Here is a 27,727-nt window from a genome sequence, read left to right on the forward strand (position 1 = left end):
TGCCCCTCATCCTGTGTCCCCCTCGGGGGTCAGCTCTGGGGCTGGGGAGGGGCGCGACAGCCCAGCCCCCCCAAATCCCGCAGAGAGCGATAGCACCAAGGGGGACGGCTGCTCCCCGCAGTTTATTCCGCGCTCCCTGCCGGGACCGAGGGGCGGGGGGGGCCGGGCGCTGCCGGGGAACGCGAGGTCCCACCGGGGAACGTGGGGCCGGGCACGGCCCCGGGATGGACGGGGGGGTCCGGGCTTTGAGGAGAGGGTGTCTCAGCTTTGCTTCGGATTTACATTCTGGACCATGCAGTAGCACCAAAGTTCATGAGGTGATCGGTGACGGAGCGTTACTTCCGCTTCCTCCCGCAGTACTTCCCTGCCGCGCAGCCCGCGCCTGCCACGGGGATGCGGGTGAGCCTTCCCTGCAGCCCCGCAGGGATGCGACGGGCGCGGGGGGCACGACCGGCCCCTAGAGCGGGGGACCGCACTCACCTCTAAAGCCCAGGGCACCCAGAGCTCCTCCGTAGGGCTTGGGGGGCTTCCCTGCAGCGGGAAGGCAGAGCAGGGTGAGCGGGACCCCCGCGGGGATACGCGCCCCCACCCCAAAACACCCCGCGGGGTAAATGGATACTCACCGCCGAATCCCAGGCCGCCGACCCCACCTGAAAGGAGAGCAAAGCCCTCAGCACCGCGGGGCACCCCCATTTCTCTGCCCCACACCCCCCAGGCCAGCCCCCCGGCTGAGCCCAGCCCCCGGGGTCCCTCCCCGGGCCGTGGCCCCGTGAGCTGGCCAGGCACCGACACAGGCCCCGGGTGTGTGCTCAGGTGCCGAGCTGGCGGTGGTACCTGGAAATACCGGTGATACGCCGAAGCCGGGACCTCCAACGCCTGGGGAAAAAGCAACAGCCAGTGACAGCCAGTGACAGCCGGTGACAGCCGGTGACAGCAGTGCCACTCTAGCGTGGACTAGGGACAGCCTGGCTGGGATCCCTTGCTTACTCCAGGGACAGGAGCTGATGCAAAAGCCGCTGTTCCCACCCTGGCGCCTCTCTGGCTTCCCAGTGCTCTCCCAGTAAGCTGGGTGCCCAGCAGGGAATGGCAGCAGCATGGGGACAGCAAGCGGGGACAAGTGTGGCAGGAGAGGGGACACACTCCCACGCCAGCCCCAAACTGTAGCACTCACCTGGCTGCAGCCCCCCAGCACCAAAACCTGCAGGTGGGTGAGCCCCAGTGAGGGTGGGGAGCGTGAGCACAGCCATGGGAATGTGGATGGGGGCAGGGACTGGAGTCACTCCTCCAGCCCCTCTGGCTGTCCCTTACCTGGCTTGGGAGGTTTCCCAACAGCTCCTGGACACAAGAGTCCCAAGTCAGAGGGGGGCACCAGTGCAGCCCTGCTTGGACTCACTGCCCCAGGGCCACACCCAGACCCTTCAGGTGGGGCCTGCATCTCCACACTTTGGGGACACATACAGTACCATCCCCTGTTCCCATGGTATGAGCAAGGCTGGGGCTAGGGCCCTCAGTCCCTGCTCAACGATGGCAATCCCTTTGGATCACCCCCTGGGAACAGGGCAGGTGACAAACAGGACAGAGGACAGTGACAGTGCAGGGTGGGATTGTACTGTGAGACTGGCAGGGGACGGAAGTGACCCACAGATTCCCTTTCCTTTTCATGGCTCTGCCAGCACTCTGCTGCTGCTGCTCCCTGCAGCCCAGCCCTGGGGAGCCCCACGCCGGGACCAGCATCACTCACCGAGGCCACCAACTCCGAGCCCACCGACTCCAAGGCCACCTACAAGGAGTAGCCCGGGTGAGCACCAGCAGGGACAGACAGTGTCCCCAGTGTCTGACCCGCTCCTCAGCCACTCCCAAGTGTGCTCATCCTTTCTCGGGCAGCCCCGCTCCCTCTGTGCCCAGAGGGAGCATCCCGCCAGCTGCACCCCTTGAGGGGAGCATCCCTCTGCCTGCACATCCCCACTGCCTGGGCTCAGCTCCTGCCAGCACTTACCTGGGAGGCCACCAACCCCTGGGACTCCAACCCCAGGAACACCTGCCAGAGAGACACCATTAACACCTGTCCCCCACAGCCTGGCACCCCCAGCACCCCCAGCCCCTGCCCAGCCTGCTGGGGGTGGCCCTGGCACCCATGCTGGGAGTCCCCAGCACCCATCTCGCAGTACCCAGAGGGGCTTCAGCCCCTGCGTGACACATGAAGGAGAAAACTGTCCTCAGCGAGTCCAGGGCAGGGGGTACAGGTGGCACTTTGCACCCATGGGTGACAGCACACCACTTCCCATGCCTGGGCCATCAGGGCAAAGTGGGCACACAGGGGACAGGAAGAGAGGTCAGCACCCCGATGGCCACAGGAGAAGGGTGCCCGGGGACAGTCCGAGGTGGCGCTGGGGCAGGGGGCAGGGGTACGTACCGAATTTGGGAGGTTTAGCACCAGGCTGCACCCCTACTTGGGGGATGCCTGCAAAGTGAGCGAGGACACCACGGTTAGGACAGTCACCCCCATACTGCTCTCATGTGCCACTATCCTCCATCCCACCTGCATCCCTCCCTGTCACCCCTTCATGTGGCTCGGTGGCTTTTGGCATTCCCAGCCACTACTGTCCCCAAGCAGGGCGGGACAAAGCACGTACCTGCCCCGGGAAGGATGCCAGTTCCAGGTACTCCCACCCCTGGCACCAAGCCGGGCACGCCACCAACACCAGGTGTCACTCCGGGCACTCCGCCCACGCCAGGCACCACCCCTGGCACCCCTCCAACCCCAGCACCTGCGGAGAGAGGGGTGAGGCAGCAGGTGTGATCCCCATGCTCATGTGGGATGATGTGCCAGGCCTGGGTGCCTGTGCCCAGCATCCCCTGCACCGCTCAGTGCCACACCAGGGCTGGCAGGGAGTCTGAGGGGCTCCCCAGGCTGACTCACCAAATTTGGCCGCTTTGGCTGCTGCTTTGGCCGCTGCTGCTGGACCTCCAACACCTGGGCAGAGACAGCAAGGGGGGGTCAGACCCTGGGGAGGCCTCACAGCAAACCTGGGCAGAGCCCATCCCTCAGGCCTTGTCTGCAGTCCCCCAGAGGACACTGGCTGAGGTTCTCCTCAAGCCTGTCCCGCCCCCAGAACTGCCCTCACACCAGCCAGGCTGCCCTCACCCTTGCCTTCCTCCTCCTCACCTGGGACACCTCCAACACCAGGAACCAGGCCACCTACTCCAGGAACCAGACCACCCACGCCAGGAGCCAGGCCACCCACGCCAGGAGCCAGGCCACCCACACCGGGAGCCAGGCCACCTGCTCCTGCAAGGAGAAAGAGAAGGACTGCGGCTTCAGCTCGGGAGGAAATGTTGTAGAAGGAGTTGGATGAGAAAGCATGGCAGGCTGGGGGGAGTGGGTGGGTGGATGGATGAAGAGATGCATATGTGGCTGGATGAGGACTGGTTGAAATGATTGTAGGATGGATGAATGGTTGGATGGATGGTGAGATGGATGAACAAATGGATGCTGAGATGGACACATGGATGGCCAGATGGACGGAGGGGTGGTGAGATGGATGTGTGTGAATGGGGAGTGGTTGAATGGATGGTGGGATGGATGAATGGTGGGTTGATGAGGTGCACTAATGGTTGAAGGGATGGTGAGATGGGTATGTGGATAGATGGACGGATATGTGGATGCATGTGGAGTGACTGAATAGATGAGTGGAGGAGGTGCAGATGGATGGACAGAGAAGGGGACAGATGAACTCTGAGGTGGTGGTCTTGTGGCTGGGCAGGCAGAATGGGGTATGGATGGACTGAAGTTTGAGAAGATGGTGAACTCAGACGCTCCACGGGGCTCAGCTCTCTAGACAGCAGCCCTGACACAGCCACAACCTAATTCCACATTCAGCCCTTTGGGGAGCTCGCCCCTCACCCCGACTCCCAGGGACCCCAGGCACTGCTGGGCCTCAGCCCCAACAGGGGAGCAGCCTGGGCTGGGGATGAGCAGGAGACAGGACACGTGGGATAACCCCAGAGAGATCCCAGCTTACCGTACTTGGCTGCTTTGGCGGCTGCTTTGGCAGCGGCTGCCGGACCTCCTGGGGGACAGGGAGTGAGAGGGTCAGGAATGCATCCTGCCAGCGATGCTGGGCACATCCAAGCATCCCTTGGGCACCATCTTACCTGGAACGCCAACCCCAGGCACCAGACCAGGCACACCAACACCTGGCACACCCACACCGGGAACACCCACTCCGGGAACGCCAACACCAGGAACGCCAACACCGGGAATGCCAACACCGGGAATGCGTCCTGCTCCTGCAGAGAGGTTCAGGGATGTGTCCAAGGGGGCAGACTCCACAGCAGGAATCCCACTGACCTCCACGGCACCGGGGTGTCCCCACCTCTCCTGTGTGCCAACACACCTCCTCCCTCCCTGGGACAGCCGATGGTGGCGGTGGTGACAGTGGTGACTCACCAATCGCCGCTGCTTTCGCTGCAGCCTTGGCTGCGGCTGCTGCTGCCGGGCCACCCACTGCGGGGACACAAGGGACATAGTCAGGGCACTGCTGAGGCCAGCATCCCATCAGCGGCTGCTGACAGCCCATCTGCTCACCTCCAACACCGGGAACAGCACCAGGAACCCCAGGCACGCCAGGAACACCAGGAATACCAGGGACACCGGGAACTCCAGGAACACCAGGAACGCCAGGAACGCCAGCGATGCCAGGAACGCCGGCTCCTGCAGGGAGCGAGATGGAAGTCAGATCTGGCTGCAGCAACAGCTGAAAGGTTGAGCCTCTTCTGGCTCTGTCTCGTAATTGTGGCTGGGAGAGCAGAGCATCCACAGCCTCTTCCAGGAGCGACCCGAACAGGGCAGGAGAGAGATCAGTTCTGTGTCTTCCTAGACCCAGTGGGATGCATTCCAGGATCCGACCAGGTATTGCAGGGCAGTGACCCTGGGCCCCTCGCGGCACATACCGTACTTAGCTGCCTTTGCTGCTGCTGCTGCCGACGGCACCCCTGGGGACAAGAGAGACACGGACCCTCAGCCACCATGGCCCTGCAGAGCCGGGCCACGGGGACAGGGCTCCTGGAACAGTCACCTGCCACCCCGGGGACACCTCCGACTCCGGGCACCGCCCCGGGGACACCTCCGACACCGGGCACCAAGCCAGGGACACCTCCGACTCCGGGCACGAGGCCGGGGACGCCACCCACACCGACACCGGGAACGCCGGCGCCTGCGGGAACAAGAGGGGACAAATCAGAGCTGGCTGCAGCAAGAGCTCAGTGGTGGCACCTGCCATGGCTCGGTGTCACCATGGTGCCCCGGAGAGTGGAGCATCTACGGCCTTATGCAGGACAGATCCCAGCAGGGCAGGGCAGGGCAGGGATTGGCCCCGTGACTCTGCCAGTGATGGCCTGGAAGTCACCAGCTCAGGGACCACTGTGACCCTCATCCTCACAGGGTCCAAGGTGCTCCTTGTGATAGGGACATCAAGCCTTGCAGCCAGACAGCATACTGAGGAGCTTTGGGACCCTGAGCAGCAGGGCCACCACAGCACAGAGCAACCTCTAATGAGTTCCTGCCTGAATTCCTGAAACACATCATTACCAGGGCACATGGAGGGATTTTTTTCTACGAAGTGAGGAATAGAAATGGAAGGGAGGGGGCATCAGTGATTTAACCCTGAAATGAGAGCTGCCATTGACCATGGCTCCTCCTGGGGACTCCCAGGGCTCTGCAGTGAAGATGGAGGAGAAGGTCCTGGGACCCAGCCAGGTACCAACTCTGGCTCTGCCTTTTGGAGCAGCCCCTGGAATCCAGTCCTGCATGGAACCTCAGGGCCAGTTCTCCATGTGCACAAACTTCAGCTTGGGGTGGTTATGGCTGCTGGACACCTGGGTCTTGCTAGACCCAGTCAGATGCACTTGATGGATCCCAAAATTCCACCAAGGTTGGGAGAGCAGTGACCCTAGGCAGGAGTTTGTCTACCAAGAATCCCTGCCATAACGGCAGAGGCACTGAATGCTTGGGCAGCAGACCTTGTGTCAGGTGGAAAACAGATTTGGCACAAAATCCAAGAAATCAGTTAAATCTAAAACCATGAATTGGGGCATATTGTTTGCTTCCACAGAACAGCTGGGAGAAAGTCTGCAGAGGGAGAAGGTTCTGGCCTGCAGAAGGAGCCAGGCCCAAGGATTAGCAGGCAGGAGCTGGGCTGAGCATTCCCCATTTCCCCTCAGGAGTGATCCCAGGGGACAGCCCGAGCCTGGGCACCCCCCGTGTGTCAGGGCGGGCAGGGCGGGCAGGGTCCCGGGGGCTGGGGCCCCTCGCGGCACATACCGTACTTAGCTGCCTTTGCTGCTGCTGCTGCCGACGGCACCCCTGGGGACAAGAGAGACACGGACCCTCAGCCACCATGGTCCTGCAGAGCCGGGCCACGGGGACAGGGCTCCTGGAACAGTCACCTGCCACCCCGGGGACACCTCCGACTCCGGGCACCGCCCCGGGGACACCTCCGACACCGGGCACCAAGCCAGGGACACCTCCGACTCCGGGCACGAGGCCGGGGACGCCACCCACGCCGACACCGGGAACGCCGGCGCCTGCGGGAACAAGAGGGGACAAATCAGAGCTGGCTGCAGCAAGAGCTCAGCGGTGGCACCTGCCATGGCTCGGTGTCACCATGGTGCCCCGGAGAGTGGAGCATCCACAGCCTCATGCTGGACAGATCCCAGCAGGGCAGGGCAGGGATCGGCCCCGTGACTCTTCCAGCAATGACCTGGAAGTCACCAGCTCAGGGACCACAATGATCCTCATCCTCACAGGGCCCAAGGTGCTCCTTGTGATAGGGACATCAAGCCTTGCAGCCAGACAGGCCATGGAGGAGAAGTGGCTGGGTCTCCCAGCAGGTGTCTGGGGGGCACTGGTCAGACTGGGGAGCTGACAGCCAGGAGCTGCTGGCACACGTCAGTGCCACACAGACAAGCACCAGGTCACTTTTGCAGAGACCGAGTGTCAGAGTGCTTTGTCCTCATGGACAGCTGGGTCACCAGAGCACAGAGCAACCTCTGCTGAGTTCCTGCCTGAATTCCTGAATCCCATCCTACCCTGGGCATGCAGAGGAATCTTTTCTACAGTGTGGAAGGGAAATGGAAAAGAGAGGTATCAGTGATTTAACCCTCAAAGAAGAATTGCCATTGACCATGGCTCCTCCTGGGGACTCCCAAGGCTCTGCAGTGAAGATGGAGGAGAAGGTCCTGGGACCCAGCCAGGTACCAACTGCTGGCTCTGCCTTTTGGAGCAGCACCTGGAATCCAGTCCTGCATGGAACCTCAGGGCCAGTTCTGCCTCATCCCTTGGCCCAAGTTCAAGGTGTCCCTGCTCCTTCGCAATGTCCCTCATCTCCAGCGAGCTCCTTGGGGCTTGTTATAGCTAATGGATCCCACCATCCCACCAATTCCACCACAGTTTGGAGGACCGTGACCCTGGGCAAGGGCCCCTTTGCCAGGAATCCCTGTCCTAATGGCAGAGACACTGAACCCTTGGGCAGCAGAACTTTTCACAGGTTTGCTGCTGGAAAACAGATTTTGCACAAAATCCAAGAGTTCAGATGACTCTGAAGCCATGATTAAGGCTCACTGTTCACTTCCACAGAGCAGCCTGGAGTAACCCTGGCGAGGGAGAAGGTCCTGCCCTGCAGAAGGAGCCAGGCCCAAGGATTAGCAGGCAGGAGCTGGGCTGAGCATTCCCCGTTTCCCCTCAGGAGTGATCCCAGGGGACAGCCCGAGCCTGGGCACCCCCCGTGTGTCAGGGCGGGCAGGGCGGGCAGGGTTCTGGGGGCTGGGGCCCCTCGCGGCACATACCGTACTTAGCTGCCTTTGCTGCTGCTGCTGCCGACGGCACCCCTGGGGACAAGGGAGACACGGACCCTCAGCCACCATGGCCCTGCAGAGCCGGGCCACGGGGACAGGGCTCCTGGAACAGTCACCTGCCACCCCGGGGACACCTCCGACTCCGGGCACCGCCCCGGGGACACCTCCGACACCGGGCACCAAGCCAGGGACACCTCCGACTCCGGGCACGAGGCCGGGGACGCCACCCACGCCGACACCGGGAACGCCGGCGCCTGCGGGAACAAGAGGGGACAAATCAGAGCTGGCTGCAGCAAGAGCTCAGTGGTGGCACCTGCCATGGCTCGGTGTCACCATGGTGCCCCGGAGAGTGGAGCATCCACGGCCTCATGCTGGACAGATCCCAGTGGGGCAGGGCAGGGCAGGGATTGGCTCTGTGACTCTTCCAGCGATGACCTGGAAGTCACCAGCTCAGGGACCACAATGACCCTCATCCTCACAGGGCCCAAGGTGCTCCTTGTGATAGGGACATCAAGCCTTGCAGCCAGACAGGCCATGGAGGAGCAGTGGCTGGGTCTCCCAGCAGGTGTCTGGGGGGCTCTGGTCAGACTGGGGAGCTGACAGCCGGGAGCTGCTGGCACACGTCAGTGCCACACAGACAAGCACTAGGTCACTTTTGCAAGGACCGAGTGTCAGAGTGCTTTGTCCTCATGGGACCCTGCTCAGCAGTGCCACCACAGCACAGAGCAACCTCTGTTGACTTCTTCCTGAATTCCTGAATCCCATCCTTCCCTGGGCATGTGGAAGGATTTTTTCTACAAATTATTGAAGACATGGGCATCAGTGGTTTAACCCTAAAAGGAGAGCTGCCATTGGACATGGCTCCTTGTGGAGATTCCCAGAGCTTCACTGTAGAAATGAAAGAGAAGGTCCTGGGACCTGGTGAGGTAAATTCTGGCTCTGTCTTTCGGTGAAGAACATGGACCCTCAATGGATTGTGAGACCTCAGGGCCAGTTCTGCCTCCTCCGTTGGCCCAGGCTCCAGACTACCCTGCTGCTTGGCCATGACCCTTGCCCCCAGTGTAGCTCCTTGGGGATAGTTATACCTGATGGATCCCACCATCCCAACACATTTATGACAGTAACCCTGGGAAGGACGCCTCGGCCGGAAATCTCTGCCCAAGTGGCAGCAACACTGAGCCCTTAAGCAGCAGATCCTGTAACAGATCAGCTGCTGGAAATAGATTTGGTACAAAATCCAAGAAATCAGTTAAATCTAAAACCATGAACTGGAGCTCATTATTCACTTCCATAGAACATCCGGGAGAAACCCTGGAGAGGGAGAAGTTCCTGCCCTCCAAAAGGAGCCAGGTCCAAGGATCAGCAGCCAGGAGCTGGGCTGAGCATTCCCCATTTTCCCTCAGGAGTGATCCCAGGGGACAGCCCGAGCCTGGGCACCCCCTGTGTGTCAGGGCAGGCAGGGTGGGCAGGGTCCCGGGGGCTGGGCCCCTCGCGGCACATACCGTACTTAGCTGCCTTTGCTGCTGCTGCTGCCGACGGCACCCCTGGGGACAAGGGAGACACAGACCCTCAGCCACCATGGCCCTGCAGAGCCGGGCCACGGGGACAGGGCTCCTGGAACAGTCACCTGCCACCCCGGGGACACCTCCGACTCCGGGCACCGCCCCGGGGACACCTCCGACACCGGGCACCAAGCCAGGGACACCTCCGACTCCGGGCACGAGGCCGGGGACGCCACCCACACCGACACCGGGAACGCCGGCGCCTGCGGGAACAAGAGGGGACAAATCAGAGCTGGCTGCAGCAAGAGCTCAGCGGTGGCACCTGCCATGGCTCAGTGTCACCATGGTGCCCTGGAGAGTGGAGCATCCACAGCCTCTTGCTGGACAGATCCCAGTGGGGCAGGACAGGGCAGGGATCGGCCCCGTGACTCTGCCAGCGATGGCCTGGAAGTCACCAGCTCAGGGACCACAATGACCCTCATCCTCACAGGGTCCAAGGTGCTCCTTGTCATAGGGACATCAAGCCTTGCAGCCAGACAGGCCATGGAGGAGAAGTGGCTGGGTCTCCAAGCAGGAGTCTGGGGGGCAGTGGTCAGACTGGGGAGCTGACAGCCTGCAGCTGCTGGCACACGTCAGTGCCACACAGACAAGCACCAGGTCACTTTTGCAGGGACCGAGTGTCAGAGTGCTTTGCCCTCATGGACACCAGGGTCACCACAGCACAGAACAACCTCTGCTGAGTTCCTGCCTGAATTCCTGAATCCCATCCTTCCCTGGGCATGTGGAAGGATTTTTTCTACAAATTATTGAAGATATGGGCATTAGTGGTTTAACCTTAAAAGGAGAGCTGCCTTGGGACATGGCTCCTTGTGGAGATGCCCAGAGCTTCACCGTAGAAATGAAAGAGAAGGTACTGGGACCTGGTGAGGTAAATTCTGGCTCTGTCTTTTGGAGAAGAACATGGACCCCCAATGGAGTGGGAAACATCAGGGCCAGTTCTGCCTCCTCCCTTGGCCCAAGCTCCAGACTACCCTGCTGCTTGGCCATGACCCTTGGCCCCAGTGTAGCCTCTTGGGGATGGTTATACCTGATGGATCCCACCATCCCACCACATTTATGACAGTAACCCTGGGAAGGACCCCTCTTCTGGAAATCTCAGCCCAAGTGGCAGCAACACTGAGCCCTTAAGCAGCAGATCCTGCAACAGATCAGCTGCTGGAAATGGATTTGGTACAAAATCCAAGAATTCAGTTAAATCTAAAACCATGAACTGGAGCCCCATTATTCACTTCTGTAGAACATCCTGGAGAAACCCTGGAGAGGGAGAAGTTCCTGCCCTGTAGAAGGAGCCAGGTCCAAGGAATAGCAGGCAGGAGCTGGGCTGAGCATTCCCCATTTCCCCTCAGGAGTGATCCCAGGGGACAGCCCGAGCCTGGGCACCCCCCGTGTGTCAGGGTGGGCAGGGTCCCGGGGGCTGGGCCCCTCGCGGCACATACCGTACTTAGCTGCCTTTGCTGCTGCTGCTGCCGACGGCACCCCTGGGGACAAGGGAGACACGGACCCTCAGCCACCATGGCCCTGCCGAGCCGGGCCACGGGGACAGGGCTCCTGGAACAGTCACCTGCCACCCCGGGGACACCTCCGACTCCGGGCACCGCCCCGGGGACACCTCCGACACCGGGCACCAAGCCAGGGACACCTCCGACTCCGGGCACGAGGCCGGGGACGCCACCCACACCGACACCGGGAACGCCGGCGCCTGCAGGAACAAGAGGGGACAAATCAGAGCTGGCTGCAGCAAGAGCTCAGCGGTGGCACCTGCCATGGCTCGGTGTCACCATGGTGCCCTGGAGAGTGGAGCATCCACAGCCTCCTCCAGAAGAGAACCCAGTTGGGCAGGGCAGGGATTGCTATCCCCAGTTGTATGTGCTTCTGAACTCAGGCAATTTTTGGAGGATGTTGACCCTGGGCAAGGGCCGCTCTGCCAGGAATCTCTGCATGAATGGAAGGAACACTGTGCCCTTGGGCAGCAGATCCTGTTACAGATCAGCTGCTGGAAATGGATTTGGTACAAAATCCAAGAATTCAGTTAAATATAAGGGCATGAATTGCTGCTCATTATTGACTCTAGGGAAACCTGGAGAAACCCTGGCGAGGGAGAAGGTCCTGCCCTGCAGAAGGAGCCAGGCCCAAGGAATAGCAGGCAGGAGCTGGGCTGAGCATTCCCCATTTCCCCTCAGGAGTGATCTCAGGGGACAGTCCGAGCCTGGGCACCCCCCGTGTGTCAGGGCGGGCAGGGCGGGCAGGGTCCCGGGGGCTGGGGCCCCTCGTGGCACATACCGTACTTAGCTGCCTTTGCTGCTGCTGCTGCCGACGGCACCCCTGGGGACAAGAGAGACACAGATCCTCAGCCACCATGGCCCTGCAGAGCCGGGCCACGGGGACAGGGCTCCTGGAACAGTCACCTGCCACCCCGGGGACACCTCCGACTCCGGGCACCGCCCCGGGGACACCTCCGACACCGGGCACCAAGCCAGGGACACCTCCGACTCCGGGCACTGCCCCTGGACCTGGAGGGAAGCAGAATAGTCAGACCCTCCACAAACAACCCACTGCCACAGTGAGGACTTGGTCTGACCCAGGGTCAGAATAGTCTCTTGGGCACCAGCTTTGTGGTGGGCTTCTCACTCATCCTAAAGCAGGTCCTCAGGGTACCTGGGATCTTCTTGGGAATTTGATTCCCAGCTCCCTACACCCATCAGGGGCCTGGCCACTCAGGATGCTGGGGGCTCCCAGCATCCCCCAAGGCTGTGGCGATACATCCCAGCTGCCTAGGGCTGGCTGGCACATTTTCCCTAAATGCTCCAATGTGTGATTTGCTCCTCACTTTTCTCCCAGGGAGCAGCCAGACAGGTAGCAGTGGAGATCTGCGTCACCAGGAGCATCCCTCACTAGGGAAGGACAGCTTGGCACAGACATGGAGTCCCGGCCACCCCGCTGGCACCTGGCAGAGCAAACCCACATCTCGTGGAGAGACCGCGTGTGATGGGCATGCTCTGCCCCCTGCCAGGCTGCTGCATCCCGAGAGGCCCTCAGCCCTTCATCACTGCTGGAAAAGCTGCTGGAGCCAGGACGCGGGCAGGGAGAGCACCCCATAGAATGGGACAGGGGCTGCCGGGGAGCTGCGGAGCTGCACAGCCCCTGGCATCGATGCACGGCTCTTCCCTGTCCCGAGATCTGTCCGGGGCAGCAGGAACTCACCGAAAGCTCCCGCCTTTGCCGCTGCCTTCGCTGCCGCCGCTGCTGCTGCTGGTCCTCCGACTGCCGGGACAGCGGGAGAGTCAGGGATGTGGGAGAAGGGAAGGAGACCCTCCCCGAGCCCCAGGACAGAGCCCTCTCATCGTCTCACCTCCAACTCCTGGGACACCGCCGATGCCGACACCGGGTGCAACTCCTGGGATGCCGCCAACGCCGGGCAAGACACCGGCTCCTGTCGCGGGGGACAGCGTGGTCAGCGGGGATACAGGGACACGGCCAGCATCCCCGGGGCTGGGAGGGAGGGAGGGGGGACAGGGAGCAGCTCCCTGCTGGGGACATGAGTGGTGTTTGTGCTGCAGAGGGAGACTCACCAAGTTTCGCTGCTGCCTTCGCTGCTGCCGCCTGTGCTCCGACCCCTGCAGAGGGACACGGGCACTGAGCCACCGAGGTCCTGGGACCACTCCCACCTCAGCTCCCCCACCCACAGGGACCCTGGGGACCGGGCACTCCTGCCAGCATCCGTCCCCCTGTCCTGTGGGAGATGCTCTCCCATCCGGGCTGTCCCTGCGGTCTGCAGACAGCCGGGCAGTGCCCAACACCCGTCCAGGGACAGCAAGGGGACAGGGTGTGTGCTCCCCGTGCCACTCCCCACCCTGGGGCTGCGGGGTCGAGTGTACCTGTCCCGGTGGGGTATCCTGCCTTTCCTGCCAGGAGGCCGGCTCCTATCCCGCCGGGCCTGAGGCCTGCAATCACAACACAGCGGCAGAGCCACGTCAGGCACCAGCCAGGGGAAGGACAGCAAGACAGATGGAGCAGCCCCCGTGGATCTCCCGCCCCTGGTACCAGAGCATGTGAGGGGATGCCAAAGCCAGCTCCTCCCCGCCTGAGATCCCAGTTCAAACATCCCTGCCTGAAGCTGGAGTGGCTCAGGACATATCCTATGGATTAACAGCTCCCAGGAATGCCAGGAGAGGAGAGTTGCCAGGCTGGTCCACAGCCACCATGGGCAAGGCATTAGGTCCCCAGTGGACCCCCTCACCCTGGGAGCAGGATATCCCTCACACCACCCTGAGGGTCGGTGGCCACAAGGTCACGGTGGCAACCACGAGGTCGGTGGAGCCATGAGGACACAAGCACTCACCATGGGGGCAGCTTACCATTGGTGTAGGGCAGTCCATAGCCACCTGGGGATGAGAGGAGAGGAGAGAAGAGAAGGGGGGGTTAGCACCTGGCTGCTGCTGTCCCTGTCCCCTCTGCCCCACAGCGTGGCCCTGCTCTGGCAGGGCCCTGCAGCACCGGCCCAGGGGCTCCGTCCATTTGTGACAGTGAATCTTCCAGGATACAAACCCCCGTGCTGGAGCTGGGCTGGGAGATGCAGTTCTCCCTCACCTTGGAAGCAGTGACTGAAAGAGCCACCCCCTTGGAGCCCAGGCCGAGGGCTGTGGCGCCTGAAGCTGTTGTGCAGGAGCCTCCCATGACCCCACTGCAGCGAGGGGTCCCGTGGGAGCCCCGCGGCCAGAGCTGTACCCAGCTGGCTGCACCCCGGCCAGCTCCGAAGGAAAAGCTTTAATTGGAATCAGGGCTTGGGAGCCTCGGCTGAAACGTGACCTTGTTAGGAGGTCGGTGTGAAGGGATGGGGAGGGATTATGAGCTGGGACATCATGGCCAGGGAAATGTCTCCTTGCGAAAGAGCCGGAACCCAGCACTCAGAGTGGCGGGGATGCCCCTGACTCAGCCAGGGACCGTGGGCTTGGCAGCCAGCAGTTCCCAGCTCCCATCGCTGCTGGCAGCAGCCCGAGGCCATGAGCTGCCACATTCCTGGGAGGGACACCTCGAGCTGCACAGGGTGGGGGTGCCTCCAGCAAGGGGGCCGTGGGCAGGGATGTGGCTGCCTGCAGCCAGGATGGAATTACTCATGGCACAGCATCTCCTTGAGCGCTGGACTCCATCCCCTCCCAGCAGCCAGCATGTGGGGACCAGATTTCCCTCCATCCTGAGAGGCAGTCCCATGGTATCCCACATCAGCACAGTGGTGCTGGTAGGCAGAGCCTCGCAGTGAGCTGTGCCAGGTGTCCCCCACCTTGAGGGCCACCCTTGCCCATCCAGGGGCACCTTACCAGCACCTTGCTCACCCTTAAGCTGGGAAAGGGGTGACATACATAGAGGTGACTCCAAGGGCCAGAAGTCCAAGCCTTGAGTCTCCAAGGGTTTGGCCAGGTCCAAGTCCAGCTCCCCACCACCCCCAGCTGGATGGGAAGGCAGCCCCTGCCCTGGGGCCGTGTCCATGGGAATGTCACCAGCGCTGCCAGCGGGCTCAAGCCCTGCATGCACTGGGGCTCTGCACAAACCAATGTGACCCAAACACAGCTGGACACCAGGGAGTGGTCCCCATCCCTGCGGCATCAATGAGACCCTGACCTCAGCCACAGCTTCAGACTGAGCCTCCAGTGAGGTGAGTGACCACAGGGCCACCTCCTGAGTGGGACAGCCCAGGAGCAAGTCATCTAAAGAGATGATTTTCCACTGAAAATGTGGTTTGTCCCATTGTCCCTCTTCCCCTCTCAACCTGGGCCTACTGCAGTGGGGACAGTGCAGGGGACAGCCCATGTTTGGCAGCCCCAGATCCACCCACAGCATCAAGGCAAGAGCCTCCACAGCCAGCAGCACGGTCTGTCCTTGCACTGCCAGCCCCAAGCCCTCAGAGGTGACAAACTGTCATTCCCCAGCACCCCAGGAAGGTCTGGAGACACCCACACGGTCCTGGTCCCTATCCTGAGGCTGGGACCTAGACAGGGTCTGTTGGCAGCAGGCCGAGTCTCCTTAAGGATCATAACTCTGCTCCAGTGCAGGAAACAGGAGTGGGCCAGGATCCCTGCTGCTGCTTGTGGCCATGAGCCCTGCTGGGGGGAGGCCAGCAGAGCTGCTGGGGCTGGAGCTGGGCTGGGATGTGCTGCCTGGGGTGGGCTACTCTCACTGAGGCTCTCCTGCCTCCAGCAACTTCTTTGGATGCATCCAGGGATGGGGGCCCTGCCTGGATGGGGCTGCCCTCCTCCTTGGGATGCACTGGGGAGCAGTCAGGTGGCAGCATGGCCCCTGGAGGGCACAGGACCTGCCACTGTCCCTCCATGGGCACGGCTGCCTGGGGACAGGCAGAGCTGGCAGCTGGCACAGGGCTGGGAGGGGAAGGTACCCAGAGCAGCTTGGGCTGGGAATGGGGTGCTGAGCTCCCCCAGGCTGACCTGAGCTGGGGTGAGCCCTGTCCAGGTGGGCAGTGGGGACAGAGATCTGCCTGGAGCCCCGAGGGGGCCTCAGCTACAGCTCCTTGAGTCAGGACACCTGGCCCAGGTGAATGCCAAGCGCAGCCCCAGGAGCCACAGAAACCAGACTGTCCCTGCAAGGGCCATGCCTTGTGCCAGCAGGAGCTGGCAGGGACATGCCAGGGTGGCCTGGCCCAGGGCGTGTCCCCAGAACATGACCCTTCCTACCTTACAGCAGCCGCAGGGAGGCACAGCACTGTCCACACGAGCGGGGGCAATGCTCAGGCATCACCCCAGGAGCTGCCCGTGGGGTGTCACAGGCAGGGCACAGCAGAGCCCTGGGCTCTGTCCTGCTGTCCCAGCACAGGCACTGCAAGCTCTGGGGAACCTGCGGGCACCGTGCCTCAGCCCCAGGGAACGGCGGGTCCTTCTCCTGTCTGCTGGGCATCCTTCACCCATGGTGAAGCCACTCTGCTGGCTGTGGAGCTTACCTGGGAGTTTAGGAGCTTTGATGGGATAACCCAGAGGGACACCGGGCTGCTGACCTCCAAAACCTCCCAGTCCTGCAAACCAACAGCAGACGCTCACCTGGAGCCCGCGCCACAGCTGCCACCAGTCCCGGAGGGAGGGGGTGCCCCAGGGCACCTGGCAGAGGAGAGTGGGTGGCTTGGGAAGCCCTGAGGCATCTTCAAGTGTGGGGAGACCATGGCTGTGAGGAAGAGGCTTGGGAAGGAAGAGAAGGACAGGCAAGAGAGATGGGACACTCACCAGGAATTCCTCCAAAGGCTCCAGCTCCTGAAAGGAAACACAAAGACACCTGTATGAGCCCTGGGCTGCTCCTGGAGGCCCAAAGTAACCTGAATGAATTCAGCCGTAGGTTAGCTTCACTGCCAAGTGCCCTGTAGGGCTGTGATCCCAAAGGCTGGGCTGGGGTGCCAAGCTGGAGCCAGCCCTGAACCAACCCCAGTGTTCAAAGGGGATGAAGGGACCTACCTGGGGCTTTAGGCTTGACTCCAGCTCCAGTGGGCACTCCGGGCAGCACTCCCACGCCAGGGAAGCGAACACCTGGAGCAGAGATCAGAGGGGTGAGCTGGGGCCTCACTGGGGATGTTACTGGTACCCAAGACCCTCACAGCCACCCTCCAAATCCCTGTCACCCATGGCACCATCGTCCTTGGAGTCTTGCTGGCACCACCCTGTGCCAGCTGCCTGCACCTCCAGCTGCCAGGAGGGGTTTGCTCCAGGCCTGGAGCTGCCCGTGGAACTGACTGGGGGGCCTGCAGGGAACACTGCACTCAAGAGGGGTCCCACTGGTGACAGCAAAGCCCCAGCCAGGCCTGGGCAGAGCTCTCTGCCCTGCTGATGCTCGGTGGCCTAGGGCCAGACACGGCTCTTGAGCCCTCCAGGGCAGCAGTCTTGTGGCCTTGGAATCGTTTGGGTTGGATTTTTGGGGTTTGAGTTTCCTTTTGGTTTGGGGTTCTTTTTCCCCTCTTACAAATGTCTTTCATTATAACTTGAGCATTTTCAGACAGGGAAAAGACATTCCTGACCATCAACACACTTCGGACAGTGTCGAAACATCTTGTTTTCACAAGTTCTCCTCCCCCAAATTACTTTGCACTGAGGAATTCCTCTCTCCCGCCACCTCCCCCTCCTTCCCTTGCGCCAGCCCTGGTGGCTGTGCCAGCTCCTCTCCCAGCGCTGGTGCTGTCTGCTCCCGCCAAGCTTGGCACGGGATGGAGGTGCCGGGTCCCCTCATGCCTTTGGCACGGTGGAAATGTCACTGTAGCCTCAGCCAGGGGGTTTGGAAGCTGTGGGGAGCAGCAGGACGCAGGTGGGCAGCAGGGCAGGGCGCTCTCCTCATGGGGGTGCTGGCACTGGCAGGGGACGCCCTCAGAGTTGGGGTGCTGCTGGCAGGGTGGGGATGCACTCAGAGTTGGGGTGCTGCTGGCAGGGTGGGGATGCCCTCAGAGTTGGGGTGCTGCTGGCAGGGTGGGGACGCCCTCAGAGTTGGGGTGCTGACGGTGGGGTGGGCACCCCCAGCTCACCTGCGCCGGGGAGCACGCCGCCCGGAAAAGCTCCAGGAATCCCAGCACCTGCAGGCAAAAGAAATTCAGGGATGAGGGGCCAGATAGAATCGCTCCCCGCCCCGGCCCCGACGCCGGGGCCGTCACCTACCTGGTATTTTAGGGGGTTTCCCTGCCGCGCCAAGGCCGGGCTGCACCGCGCCCGGTACCACGGCACCTGCGGGCAGCAGAGAGCCCTGAGCCCCAGCCCGGCTCCTGCCCACCCCGGGGACAGCTCTGCCCCAGGCTCGGCTCTGCTGGGAGCGAGGGGTATTTCCTACCTGTGGAGACCCCGAGGCCACCAGGACCACCAATTCCACCCACGCCTCCAATGCCAGCACCTGGGGGCATTGGGAAGAGGGGTGTACCTGCGGCTGGCTGGAACGGTGCCAGAGAAGGGATGAGCTCAGGATGGCCCTTGGGGGGGGGAAGGGGACACCCTGAGGCAGTCCCAGGGCTGGGTCCCCCATACTGGGCACAAGGACCGGGCAGTTCTGTGGTCTGTGCCCCCGGGGGCTCAGGTTGGGCCAATTCCCTGCCCCGGGATCCTCTGAGTCACTGGGGAGCCCAGTGAGAGCATCAGCTCCTGCCTGCAGCCCCGGCTCCAGGGGAAATCTGTCCTGGCCCAGATGCCCAGGGGACACCCCTGGGGGCTGCCTGAGCCCCAGGGCCACCTTGCCTAGACCCCCCCAGCACTCACCAGCTTTTGCAGCAGCCTTGAGCGCCGCAGCCGAGGCAGCTCCTGGGAACACCCCCCCGGGGAAGGCAGCTCCGGGGAACAGACCTGCAGCACCTGTGGGGAGAACAGCCAGCATCAGCACCCCTAAAAAACAGCTGCAGAGAGGGTGTCCTGCCCTCGCAGTGGGCACAGGGGCTGGTGAGCCATGGGGGCTGCGTGGCAGTGCCAGGGCTGGCATTAGGCTGGGCAAGGTGGCATTAGCAGGCACTGCCCTGTCCTGCAAGCCCCAAATTCACGCTCCCATCCACATCCCACCTGGCACACACACCTGACCCCCTTGCAGTGGGTGCTGACACCCCTGGAGGCCCTGACTGACCCCCTGCAGGCACTATCCCTCTGCTGCCGGCCCTGCAGGGACCCCAGGTGCCTCCTCTCCTGCAGAGTCACCCAACTGTGCTTGATGTCATCGTGCTGGGGGCCCTCAGGGCTGCCTGTTGGGTGCCTGTGGTCCCTCAGGTCTGGGAAGGGCACCCAGCCCAGATGGGACCCACCCAGCACGCTCAGGAGAGCTGTGGAGATGGGGACAAGGGATGCACTGTCCCCAAGGTGGGTCTCTGGGGACATCACCCCAGGGATGGCCCGGAGCAGGAGGGGACAGTAGTCTGTGCTCACCTGGCTGCAGGCCAAGGGGGCCGAGTCCCCCAAGTCCTCCGACCCCCCCAAGTCCTCCGACCCCTAGGAAGAGAAGCGGGGTGAGGTGGGGGGTGGCCAGGCCAGGGACAGAGGAGTCCCTGTGGCACCGTGGGGATGGGAGAGCAGCCGAGGGACAGGCACAGGTACGGGGGACAAATGTCCTCGCCAGCACTTGGGTCCTCCATCCCGTCCCTCTGCCTCAGCCACCCCCCATCCTGCTGGGCCACAAGGGGACAGAACCAAAATGTTTATGGCTGAGGAATGAGTCCCTGGGTCTCGGGCCAGCGCTGCCTTCCAACATCTGGGGCTCATCAGCCCTCGCTCCCTCCAGGCGCAAATTCCGGAGCCGCTGGCTCCGGGCGCGGACACCGCTCGGCTGGGCCTCGCAGCCGCCCCGCGTTTGGTTTTAATTACGCCGAAATAAAGGGCCTTGTTTTTCTTTCCACGAGCTGAAATCTGAGCAAACGGAGGCTGTCAGCCCCCAGCTCGGGCTGCAGCTCCCACTGCGCAGCTGGGCCCACTCGGGGGGCTGGGGGCGTGGGGTGCCCTGCCCTGGGCACAGCAGGGACCCTGGGTGGGCATGGGGGGACCCAGGGTCTGCCTGAAGCAGCATCTCTCCATGGGGATCAAGGCATGGGCAGAGAGTGCCAGGACAAGGGGGAGTGGTTTGAACCAGAAGAGGAGAGATTTAGATTCAATGTTAGGAGGAAATTCTCTGCTCTGGAGGTGAGCAGGCCCTGGCACAGGGTGCCCCTGGATCCCTGGCAGTGCCCAAGGCCAGGCTGGACAGGGCTGGGAGCAGCCTGGGACAGTGGGAGGTGTCCCTGCCATGGCAGGGGGTGGGTTGAGATGGGCTTTAAGGTCCCTTTCAACTCAGGCCCTTCTATGATTCCATGATTTCCCTTGGCCCCAGATGCTGCATGTTCAGTCCCTGCTGCCCCAGGCTCAGTGCCTTTCAGCTGCACATCTTCCTGCCAGCATCTCCCCTCTCTCCTGGTGATGTCCCCTCTCCCCAGCATTCCTAAGCCAGGCAAAGCCCAGCATGGGCTGCAGGAGCCTCTGCAAAAGCTGCTTAGCCCCGATGGCAGGCAGGTGGAGGCACTGCCAGCTTCCCACCAGGACACTGGCTCCCGCTTTGCCTCTCCTCCCGCAGCTCTGGCACAGCTTTAGAGGCAGCAAGCACCCCCCAAGGGTGGTTTGGGGGGCTGGGGGCAGAGGGCAGCGCCGAAGCAGGGTGTGGGAAGGAGGCTCCCAGAGGCTGTGGCAGGATTAGTGTGGCAGGGTGTGCCTTGGGCATGGGGAAGCAGCATGAGGGCAGCAGTGGTCGAGAAATGTCCCAGCCACTGGCCTGGAGGTGGTGAGAGCCAGGGAAAGGCTTCTTACCTGGTTTGGGAGGTTTTCCTGCAGCCCCGAGTCCTAGGGGAGAGCGAGCGGAGGGAGAGGGGTCAGAGCTCCCTCCGAGCATGCCCGGGCAGGGCACATGTGGGACAGGGCCAGCCTCCTGGCAGACCCCCTGCCCATCTACTGGGCAGCCTGTCCCTCTCCCAGCCCAGCACAGCCTGTCAGGGGCTGCCAGCACTCACCTGCTCCCAAACCTCCAACTCCAGCACCTGTGAGCAAGGGCACAGTCTGAGCACTGCCCTGGGAGCACCCAGCACCCAGCCAGGCTCCCGAGGGTCCCTGGGGAGGGTCACACAGGTGTCATGGGATGGGCCATCCCCCCTGGCACGTCCCCAGGATTTTGGCTGAAGATCTGGGGACAGGCTGTGACCTCTGAGCACCTCCTGTGGCCAGGGCTGGGCAGGGTGTAGGTGCCAGCCCTGGGCAAGGGCCCCAGGGTATACCTGGCACTGCCAGCCAGTCGTGTCCCCACACCGTGGGGCTGATGCTGAGTCCATGCTGAGCAGCCAGACAAGATGTCCCCATGTCACCTGATCCTGGCCGGCAGGTCCCCAGCCTTCCATGGTGTCTCAAAGGCATTCAGGGACCCCCCAGGCACCTGACCATCCTTGCAGATGCCCCCTCCCAGTGGTGCCTGGGCCCCCTTACCTGGGAAAAAGCCTCCTCCTGGGACTCCTCCCCCCGGGATAGCACCAGGAACCCCTGCAAGAGAAAGAGACCCTTGGTAAAATCCCCCAGAGGTCCAGGCAGGGAGGCAGGGGGCTCCTCCTGGTTCCCCTGCTGCTCCCTGCGGAGGAGTTGGGATGTGGAGCTGGAGGGCAGGGCCCTGCCTCTCCCTGCATCCCTGTTTGCCCGGGGTGACAGTGGCTGGGAGGTGCCCCCGCTGGGACTCAAGTGTCAGCTGGAGCTGGCCTGCATGGGAAGGAGGGAGGGAGGGACACAGGGCTGGCTGCTGTCCAGCTCTGCTTCCCAGCTCCTGCCCCATCCCACAGCCAGGGCTGTCTCCATCCCCTGCAGCCTCACGTGGCCCTGGGGGGTGGCTCTGGGCACGGCCAGGGACCTGAGGCTGTCCCAGTCCATCCCCACAGTCCCTGATGGGCCCAGCCACACCTGAGCATCCTCTGGGGCTGCCCCAAGGATCCTTGGGCGTGTCCTGTCTGCCGAGGTGCCAATGGGAAGAGCCAGCTCAGGGCAGTGGCACTGAGGTGACAGACTGGGGGGACACTGCTGAGATCCATGGAACCCCTCTGTGTCCCTCTGCCTGTCTGTGTGACACTAAGGTCACCACCCAGGTCCCAACACTTCCCAGGGCATCTCAGCTCATGCTCAGAGGCCACAAGAAGGTTTTTTGGCTGTTTTGTATGCTGGCAGTGCCACATGTCTGCTGCAGGCCACCAGGCTGCCCCCCTGGCTGGCCCTCAGCTCCACCAGGGCCTGGGGACTTGCCGGTGGGCTGGGGACACAGGGGGGCTGCAGTGCAGAGGGAAGCTCCTCTTGTGGCAGTGGGAGAGGGGGTGTGGTGGGGTTTGCAGGACAGAGCAGGGCAGGGGGGCTGCCAGGAGGGTGTGGAGGAGCTGTCGTGGCCACAGTCCCCATGGGGAGCTGCAGCCAGCCCTGGTGCCTGCGCTGCCACAGGGGATGGACTTCAGGGGGCACAGGCACTGGAGACCCTGGGGGCCTGGCTGGGACCTGAGGACCTGCAGTGGCCTCCCTATGCCTGGGAGGTGGGTACAGCCCTGGCAGCACCACCACGGGCTGGGCAATGCCCAGGGGCTGGGCAGGGCAGTGCCAGTGCCCAAGGGGGACGGGCAGCTGGCAGGGCTGGCACACCACAGCACATTGTGCTGCACATCTCCATGGCAGATGTGGGGCAAACGCTGGGGGCGTCCCCCACACTGTGCCCCACCAGTGGCAGGGATGAGGGTGTCCCCTGGGCCCTGCTCACGTGTCCTTTCCACCCTGGGCACCTGGCAGAGATGCCCAGTCCCCCCAGGGGTGCACCGGGGTGGCAGGACACCCCCGTGTGTGACAGGGGTGTGGGGCTGTGCGCGCTCAGGAGATGTTGGGACAGGACATCCCTGGGGATGCAGCAAGCAGGGGGAGCAGCCGTGCCAGGACCCATCACACAGCCCCAGGCCTGTGCCCCTCTTTATCCCCTCCCGAGGTTCCGCCCGTGTCCCTGGGACAGGAGGGGATGCGCGCTCAGCGCTCTGGCACGGCCCGGCCCCGGCCCGGGGGTTCCGGAGCAGCTCCTTTTCCCGGCCGGGGGGGACGGAACGGCTCCTTTTCCCGACACATTCCCCGCCCACACCGCCCCCCCCCCAGCCTGGAGAAACACAACTCCAGCTCCTGCCTCGTTTCCCAACAAACTCCAAGCGTCTGCTCAGCACCAGTTCTCCCTCCCAGCCCGGCTGCCGCTGGGAGCCGGTGCCGGGCACAGCCAGGGACCCCGTGGCACAGCCAGGGACTGTCCCCCCCCGGGAGGGGCTGCTCAGCCCCCATCATACTCCCCAGCCTCAGCCCCCCAAAACCAGGCAAGGTCCCTGGTGCTGGGGTGACAATGGGGGACTCGGACTGACCCTCCCCACCCCTCTGTCACCCTGTGACAGCGCTGGAGACTCCCAAAGAAGCTGAGACAAGGATTTCTCACAGCATCCCTGCAGTGTGGGGACCACAGAAATGTCCAGGTGTCACCTGCCTACAGCCACAGCTGCCAAACTCATCCCTTTATCATCATCTCCACCCTCCTGGGGCACCGAGGGCCCTGCCAGGAGGGTGCCACTGTGCTGATGCTGTCACTGCAACCTTCCCAGGGACCATCCCAGAGAGGGCTCTGTGCCTGGACACATTTGGGAGGGTTGCAGAGGCTGTGCTGGTCTCTCTGCTGCTCCTGCCCGGATCAGGAGGTCAGCGAGGCCTGGCAGGAGATGAGGTGGCCCAGAGGCAGTGGGATGGGTGGCGGGGTAGTGGTGCCATGCGGCTTTGGGGGGACAAACCTTTCCCTCAGGAGCTCTTCCTGACCAACTCTGCTGCCAGGCACGGCCAGACCTGCACTCCCCTGGATGCCCTTCACAAGCTGCTCCCCCAGAGCCCAGCTTGGGGCTGTTTCCTGGTGCAGGCACTGCCGGGGGGGGTCTCTCCAGATCCCCCCAGCATGTCCAGTCCCTCCCCCTGGCAGCACCACTGAGCACAGGTGTTGGTGACAGCCCACACAGTGGTGACACCGTGACCACGTTGGGCTCTGGCCATTACTCTCTGGCCATCTCTGTCCTTGCCCAGCTTCAGGGCCAGCAGCCCCCAGCCCAGTCTGGGGTCTGTGTGCTTCCATTTGTCCTCTCCACTCATTCCCTTGGCACATCAGGGAAGGGGAGACTGAGTCAGCAGCTTCCCAGCGCTGAAGGAGCTCTGCGCTGCCTCTGCTCTGAGCCTGCCAGGACCCTGGGAAGGGGATTTTCCTGGGCTCCCAGCCTGTCTCCAGGGCTGGGCTGGCTGTGAGCCTGCGTCCCACCCCAGGGACGGCTTCTCAATCCAGGGGCCAGAGAATTCGCAGCCACTCGTGCAGCCCCAGCTCTGTCAGGGTGTGAGCCATGGAGGTGCTCAGGATCTGGTGTGGAGTCTCCTCGTTTATGAGAATGAGACGTTTTCCCCCCAGCTCCATCCACAGGTGTGGATATCCACGCTGTTCCACTGCCAGAGCTGCTTCCGATCCCTTTTGGATCGGCTGCACCATTTCTATCTGCACCAATGCTTGCAGCTCCCTTCACAAGCCAGAAATGCAGAGGATTTCTCTATTCCATAGGTTTTGAGACCAAGGCCAGCACAGGACACCCTGATACCTCACCCCTTTCTGCCTACGGGCACCCGGAGGAGCCTCAGTGCAAAACCACCAACATTTCCCCTCTTCCCTCATTCCGCTGTTTTCTTTTTCTTGGGAGAAAGTTATGGAAACATTCAGTCTCCAAGCGACTTTGAAGCTGTGCTGCATCCCGGGCTGAGCTCGCTGGTAGCAGCTCGGGGGGAGCGGGGGGGCTGCTGCCGGGGCCTGGCTCCTCTCCAGCCCCCCTGAAGCTCCAGCTTTCATCTCCGAGCGCTGGCGGGCGAGCTGCACCCTGCCAGCTGGGAGGGGAGCGAGAAGCCCTGCAGGCCAGCGTCTGGTTGGGAAGGGGACATGCCATCCCAGCCCCACCCTGGGGACCCTGGGTGTCCTCAGAGGGTCCCCACAGCCCCAGGCTGGGTGCTACCACACCCAGTGCCTGCCCCCCTGCACCCACCCGAGCTGCTCCCTGTGGGCCCGGAGCTTGCAGGGCTTGGACCTCCCCAGGGCCCATCCTGTCCCTCCTCGGGGTGTCACTGCTGGGGGATCCCCCGTGCTCCACACAGGAAGCACTGAGGGATGGATGGAAGCACTGAGGGATGGATGTCCTGCTCCAGATGTTGGGACAGGCTGCACTTGGCACCTTTAGGGAATCACAGCACCTTTCCCCTGCAGTGACCTGTGTGCAGATCCCCACAGTGCCAGCACAGCTCTGCTCCGCAGGGGCAGATCCCCTGGGGCTGATCCTGTCCTGCTGCTGGAGGTTTCCTGAGTGCTGCCAGCTCAGCCCCTAGGCACTTCTCTGAGGTGACAGCCTGGGTATGAATCCCTCAACCCTGGGATGTCTCAGGGTTCCCTCTCCTGCCAGGCTGATTTGGAGCTGCACCCTGGCAGCTGGTGCTGGAGGGCACAGCCATGACTGTCCCCAGCACCTTGGGATCCCCCCTCACCATGCCACCATGCCTCTGTGCCAGCTCTGTGCCCAAGGGCTGGCCTGCCAGGAGCAGGGGTGAGGCACCAGGCTGCAGAGGCGCTGCTCAGTCCTCCATGGGAGAGCCTCCTGTGTCCCACCAGCACTGGGACCATCTCCAGGTCAGCTCACCTCTCCTGTGAGCTGCTTCCCCAGCCAGCAAACACCCCTGGGGACTGAGCCGGGACCCGGAGCGGGGCCAACAGTCCCGAGCTGCTCGGGAACTGCTGCAGAGTCTCACCAGGGTCCAAATTCCTCCAGAGATGGTCCTGGCTGGCCATGGCTTGAAGGGCCAGAGCAAAGCCAGCCTGGACCAGCAAGCCACATCTCTCTCAGTGCCAGAGGTGGAGAGTGCCTGGGACTGAGCACATCCCATCCAGCACCCTAAGCAGGACTAGGCACCAACAGCTCGACTTCCCAGGCAGCTCCAGGCTCTGGGGTCCCACTGCCTGCACAGCCCCCGAGGCTGGGGTCTGTGAGCTGCAGGCATGGGCAGATGGAGCTGCTGAGTGCTATGCTCTTGGTGACAGGTGGCTGTGGCTGCCCTGGTGCCCCTCCAGCCCTACTGCCCACAGTATCCTGCCCCCTCTCCTCCTCTGGTCCTCAATCCTCTCTGTCCAACAAGCCCGACATGACAGCCCCAGCACCGAGCCCGTGGCCGATGGTGGCTCTGCCCATCACACGCTCTCCTTGGCACAACCACCCGGCTCTCCGACAGTGACTGTCCCCCCCCGGTGGTGCTCTCGCCTCCTCAAAGCCCTCTGCCCAGTTTGGCCACTTCTGCGGGGGCTCTGAGTCTGTGCTCAGCTGTTCTCCCCGCCTGGGTGGGAGCTCAGCCCCCAGGCTGACGCCGAGACAGGGGCTGGTCACAGGGCAGGCATCGGCTGCGGTGGCCGGGCTGTGTCACACGGCTGGGACACAGAGCCCTGAGCTTGCTGTCACCTCCCCGCCCCGGCCGCCTGTGCCACACCTGCGTGTGCCTGGGCTGAGGTGTCACACAGCGCTGGGACCGCGCTGGGACAGGGACCCGACGCTGGTGGCACAAGGGCGATGAGGGCGGTGTGCGGGCCCCCTGGCACCCCCAGCCTGCGCTTGGGGTGGGTCGAGCCGCTGTGCAGCTGCAGCAGCCCCGGGGCTGTCACGGCCACACACTGAGCGGCCGCTCGCACACAGCGGCTGCGGGATGCTGCCACCCACCCGCCGCCCTGAGCTCCCGCTGCCATCGCACCCGGGGTGACAGCTGACACCTCCCCAGGCCCCTCGCACTTCTGAGTCCCATGGGAGTTTGGTGGCCACCCCTGGTGTCCTGCCTGCGTGTTCCTGAGCCTTTCGTGCCTCCAAGCCTCTCATATTCCCCAGCCTCTCATGCCCCCAAATCTCTCATGCCCCCTAACCTCTCATGTCCCCAAACCTCTCATGTCCCCAAGCCTCTCACCAGGACACCCTCGCAGCCTCCCCCTGACAAGTGCTTGGTGCAGCGGTGCCGTTACCGACTGCCCCGTGTCGCCACCCTCGGTGACATCCTGTCCCACCCGGGCATGGCACAAACCCCCTGTCTGTTTTGGGGAGCAAAGAGCCCTCGGCGGAGGTGGCACCGGGGCCTGCCCACCCACTCTCGGGGAGGCAGGCAAAGTGGGTGACTGTCCCTGCTCGGGGCTGGGCAGCCGGGGCAGGCGAGGGGTGGCCCGGAGGGTGTGGGTGTCGCAGCCCGGTGCCCGCGGAGGGTCCCCGCAGGACCGGAGCGAAGCTGGCCGGGCTGCGGAAGGAGCCTTCCGTTCCTTACCTCCTTGCTGAGTAGCCGGGAGGATGGAGAGGAGGAGGAGGACTCCGGGGAGGAGGGGTGCAGCTGCCTGCCTTGCCATCTCTTGAAGCAATGCCCCCGTGCTCCCGCGGGCTGTGTGTTTTATCCCAGAGCTGCTTAATTGTTGCTTCCAAGGATGCGAGGGGAAGGGGAGGGGGGCGAGGAGGGAGGGGAAAAGGAGAGGGAGCCGGGGGGAGAGGCACAGGACACTACGTCATGAGGAAAGGCCAAACACACACGAGCCTCTCCCGCCGATTGGGCTGGCTGCTCGAGGAGGTTTTTTTTTTTCTTTCCCCCTTTTTTTTTTTTTTTTTTTTTTTTTTTTTTTTTAAATTCCTCGCTGCTCTCTCCAAGCCGTCGCGTCTCTGCCAAAAAAACTGGAAACGGGGGGAGCTGCCAAGGCAGGCGGTGGGAGAGGACGGGGGGGCTGCG

At 63.0% G+C, this 27,727-nt stretch overlaps 1 protein-coding gene across 1 annotated transcript; it reads right to left on the reverse strand.

The window, feature by feature from the left end:
- ELN (elastin) lies at positions 1–27,727 on the reverse strand. The gene is given in 43 exon segments (XM_084218942.1): positions 1–382; positions 481–531; positions 624–650; positions 835–876; positions 1,309–1,335; positions 1,742–1,780; positions 1,997–2,038; positions 2,414–2,461; positions 2,634–2,768; positions 2,921–2,974; positions 3,167–3,289; positions 4,023–4,114; positions 4,116–4,290; positions 4,451–4,507; positions 4,589–4,714; positions 4,954–4,995; positions 5,079–5,216; positions 6,323–6,364; positions 6,448–6,585; positions 7,846–7,887; positions 7,971–8,108; positions 9,357–9,398; positions 9,482–9,619; positions 10,853–10,894; positions 10,978–11,115; positions 11,697–11,738; positions 11,822–11,926; positions 12,618–12,677; positions 12,766–12,846; positions 12,986–13,030; positions 13,292–13,357; positions 13,772–13,798; positions 16,363–16,434; positions 16,640–16,666; positions 16,865–16,936; positions 17,920–17,967; positions 18,050–18,115; positions 18,219–18,278; positions 18,638–18,730; positions 20,693–20,725; positions 20,893–20,919; positions 21,359–21,412; positions 27,278–27,727. Coding segments are annotated over 43 exon segments (3,042 nt in total). The 5' UTR covers positions 27,357–27,727; the 3' UTR covers positions 1–335.

This window comes from Fringilla coelebs (genome assembly GCF_963513975.1).
Source record: "Fringilla coelebs genome assembly, chromosome: 20".
Classification (NCBI taxonomy): domain Eukaryota; kingdom Metazoa; phylum Chordata; class Aves; order Passeriformes; family Fringillidae; genus Fringilla; species Fringilla coelebs.